This window comes from Microtus ochrogaster, chromosome 16 (genome assembly GCF_000317375.1).
Source record: "Microtus ochrogaster isolate Prairie Vole_2 chromosome 16, MicOch1.0, whole genome shotgun sequence".
Classification (NCBI taxonomy): domain Eukaryota; kingdom Metazoa; phylum Chordata; class Mammalia; order Rodentia; family Cricetidae; genus Microtus; species Microtus ochrogaster.
In genome coordinates this window covers 23,295,341-23,299,254 of record NC_022018.1, presented here as the reverse complement: position 1 = coordinate 23,299,254, position 3,914 = coordinate 23,295,341, and the positions used below count along the sequence as shown (strand labels likewise).

Here is a 3,914-nt window from a genome sequence, read left to right as displayed (position 1 = left end):
CAAAAAAAAATAAAATAAAGGGATTCTTTTAATTTGAATTTCATCCTGTTTCAAATAGGAGGTCTTTAAAGATACCTCAGCAGAGTGTATTGTAGAAACAAACCATCATGAATTTTACACACTAACCAAAACAATCTGCTGTCCGTGACCTCACCAAATATGGTTGTATTATTCTTGAGTTTTCTCGGCAGTTATCAGCTTTCCCGTCCACGCTGCTCTCTCACCCACACTGTTACTGTTGTCCTCCAGATTCTGAGTTGCAAAGACTGATTACCGTGGTGCTAGCTGTAACTAGCTGTTTGGGTGGCTGAGGCAGAAGACTCACTTGAGCACTGGACTGTGCAGTGAGATCTTTCTCAGAGCAGCCATCTGGGAAGCATTTCTAGCATCCTCAGCCAGGCAGGTTCTCCTGAGCTCTGCTGTAATCTCATCATGCCTGACTTTGCTCCCATGGCAGTGTGCTCCATATTGTGGGTGGTGTTGGTTCTGGTTGTTTAGGAAGTATGTTGTGATCTAGATTGAGCTTGTTGAAGGGACAGATTCTGTTGTTGATTGGTCTTTTTAGTTTAGAGACATTTACTGATGAGTGGTCATTTGGTTGATTCAAGAAACATTGGTCTGAGTCTTCATTTCTTACGAATTTCCCTATATGGAATTAACTGCTCAGGATGACTGAGGCCTGAGATGTCATATAAAAGCATGTTCAACCATAAAATTTCATTCTGTACAGTTTTATGCATCACTGTAGCTGGCTTACCTTATTTGGGGGGCTTATGGAAATGGTATCTGCCTTTCAGAGCAAATGCAACTAGCTACCAATGATGCTGGTTTTTTTGTTTGTTTGTTTGTTTGTTTTTGGATTTTTGAGACAGGGTTTCTCCATAGCTTTTGGTTCCTGTCCTGGAACTAGCTCTTGTAGACCAGGCTGGCCTCGAACTCATAGAGATCCACCTGCCTCTGTCTCCCGAGTGCTGGGATTAAAGGCGTGCGCCACCACCGCCTGGCTGTTGGTTTTGTATTGGGATACAATTTTAGTTTATAGTCAGTATTCCTAGACTAACAGGTATAACACTTCTCAGAGTTTTCCCCTTTTTGATAATGTGATGGTTTTGTTAATAATGAAAATTCAAATAGAGTCAGACATGGTGGTGCACACCTTTAATTCCAGCACTAAGGTGGCAGAGGCTAGTGGGTCTCTGAGCTTGAGGCTAGCCTGTTCTACAAATTGAGTTCCAGGTCAGCAAGGGCTACGTAGAGAAACCGTCTCAAAACACAAACAAGCAAAAGTCAAGAAGAGAGAATTTGAATTTTGTTAAAAACAACAGGCAGGCTACTAAAGCTATCTTAGTCATAGGCCCCTAAGCAAATCTGGTGTTATGTCAGGCTGACTGATGGCTAGTATTATTTCACATGATCTAAGAATTGGCAGGTGGGTGCCAGGCTGATGTGTGCCAATGGCTCAAGTGGCAAGAGAAGCTTGTAGGATTTCTCCTGGGGATTGTATTAAATAGAAAGAAACCTTAATTACATGACATGTGGGGAGAACTTCTTGAAGTGACTCCATGCCATTGACTGGATGTAATGGCTGTCTGAAGTAAGCCCTGTTAAGGTACTTCATCTTCTCTAAAATTTTATTTAGCCTAGATGAAAACAGCATCAGTAGAATGCTGACTCAGCATTCTCTTTCCTTTGGAGTGTCCAAATTTGACACAGCTATCTGATCAAGACGTGAGAATTTTACATCTATAATAAAGAATCTAATTGTTAACAGTACATAAAATAAGTGAACACGTCAGTAGAAAATCAGGGATTGGGGAGAAGTCTCAGTTGGTAAAGTGCTTGCCATACAATCTTGAGGGCCAAAGTTTGATCCCCAGAGTCCATATCTGAAAAGCTGGATGCAATGGCATGTGCCTATAATTCTGTTGAAGGAGCTGCGGGCTGCGTTCCTGCAGCACGGCTCCTGGCCGCCTGGATAGCTTATGCACCAAAATAACAACACACAAACTGTATTCATTTAAACACTGCTTGGCCCATTATATCTATATATATATATATAGCCTCTTCTTAGCTAACTCTCATATCTTGCTTAACCCATATCTAACAATTTGTGTAGCACCACGAGCTGGTGGCTTACCAGGAAGATTCTAGTGTATGTCCATCTTGGGCTGGAGCTTCATTGCGTCTGCCCTGGAGAGGAGCGGCATGGTGTCTGGCTGGCCTCCCTTCTTCCCAGCATTCTGTTCTGTCTACTCCACCTACCTAATTTTCTGACCTATAAGGCCAAGCAGTTTTCTTTATTGATTAACCAATGAAACAACAGATTGACAAATGACCTTCCCACATCATAATTCCAGTTCTGGGGAAGTAGAGACAGGATGGTCCCTGGGGCTTGCTGCCCAGCCTGTCTTGCCTGGTTAGTGAGTTGCAGGTTCAGTGACAGACTCTGTCTCAAAAACTAAAGGGGAAAGCAATTGAAGAAGACAGCTGACATCTCCTTCTGGCTTCTGCACAAGTACCCCAACACACACACAGCAAACCAGAAGTAGAAGGATAAAGATTTCAAGTAAACATGTCTGCCTATGATCCAAATGGCTCTGTGATCAAATGGCCTGGCTTTGACTCTCTAGGATTGCACACATTCCCAGTTCAGATAGGTCTGTATGGACCACTTCCTGCACAGCTGTCCCTGACTCCAGCACAGTTGAACTGTTGGAGCATTCTTTCCCATAGGTGAGCATCTAGTAGGCTGTTTCTGAAGACAAGAAATTCCTTTCAAAGGTTGATATAATCTTTTTCCTCTCTCCTTCGTGTGCTTTCAGGCTCTTGTCATACATGCAAACTAAATGCCAAATGGAAAACTAAAAATAAAATAAAAAACATTTCTGTACTCTTTGTAGTGTGTTTAGATGGTTCTAACTGGTTCTCTTCTTCTCTTCTCTCTGCTTCAGTCCGCCTCTTAGATCTGTCTGCTTTGACAGGGGGCTCTAGGAGGGGACACTGAGGGATGATCATTTGAAATAGCTCCTGAGCGTTTAAGATGATTGTGAAGGGAAAATAATAGGAAAATACCTGTTTAAACAGAGAGTATAGGTTGTGTTTGTTTTTATTTTATACTTAGCTGATTTTTTTCTGTCTGTGCTCCAGGGAAAGGTGTGGCTGATTGACTTTAATCCATTTGGGGAAGTCACAGACTCACTGTTGTTTACTTGGGAAGAGCTGACGTCCGAGAACAACCTAAGAAGTGACTTCAATGAAGTGGATGCTCAGGGGCAGGTAAGACGACCTTTTCAGCCCATTCACACGCCCTGCCCTTGATGGCACAGGTAGGACCTAGACCTCTGGGAAAGGGCCCAGTAGACACAGCTTTGCAGAATGGGTGTCCCTGGGCTCATTGCTTTCCCTGGAAAGCAGAGTTTTTCTGCTTATTTGGGTTTTCCATGCTCTGCCTGTCATGCTCGCCTAGAAGAGCCTTGACCCTCAGTCAGTTTGTACCAGTGCTCCTCTGGTCCTTGCTTCCTGCTGCACGTTCACAGAGAGCGGTGGCTACCTATCTACCCAGACCAGGGCCTCTTCTCTCTGTGACCTGCTTTTGTGGTGCGTGTCCTGGTCAGCTTTCATCTCAGTTCTCTCCAGGCTTTTCATTTCTTCCAGCCATAGCTCCTTATCTTCCTTTCAGCCCCAATAGGAAGGAGAAGCTCCTCAGCTAATTGCCTGCTAAGCCTTGAGCTCACCCCTGCCTGCCCTCCTAAGCCTTGAGCTCACCCCTGCCTGCCCTCCTAAGCCTTGAGCTCACCCCTGCCTGTCCTCCTAAGCCTTGAGCTCACCCCGCCTGTCCTCCTAAGCCTTGAGCTCACCCCTGCCTGCTCTCCTAAGCCTTGAGCTCACCCCTGCCTGCCCTCCTAAGTCTTGAG

At 44.6% G+C, this 3,914-nt stretch overlaps 1 protein-coding gene across 1 annotated transcript in view; it reads left to right on the top strand.

The window, feature by feature from the left end:
* Cdc123 (cell division cycle 123) overlaps nt 1-3,914 on the top strand; it is a 45,510-nt gene that overhangs the window by 39,196 nt on the left and 2,400 nt on the right. Inside the window, exon 11 of the mRNA XM_005354860.3 lies at nt 3,148-3,276. Within this exon, the coding sequence (XP_005354917.1) occupies nt 3,148-3,276 (129 nt within the window). The remainder of the gene's footprint in view (nt 1-3,147; nt 3,277-3,914) is intronic.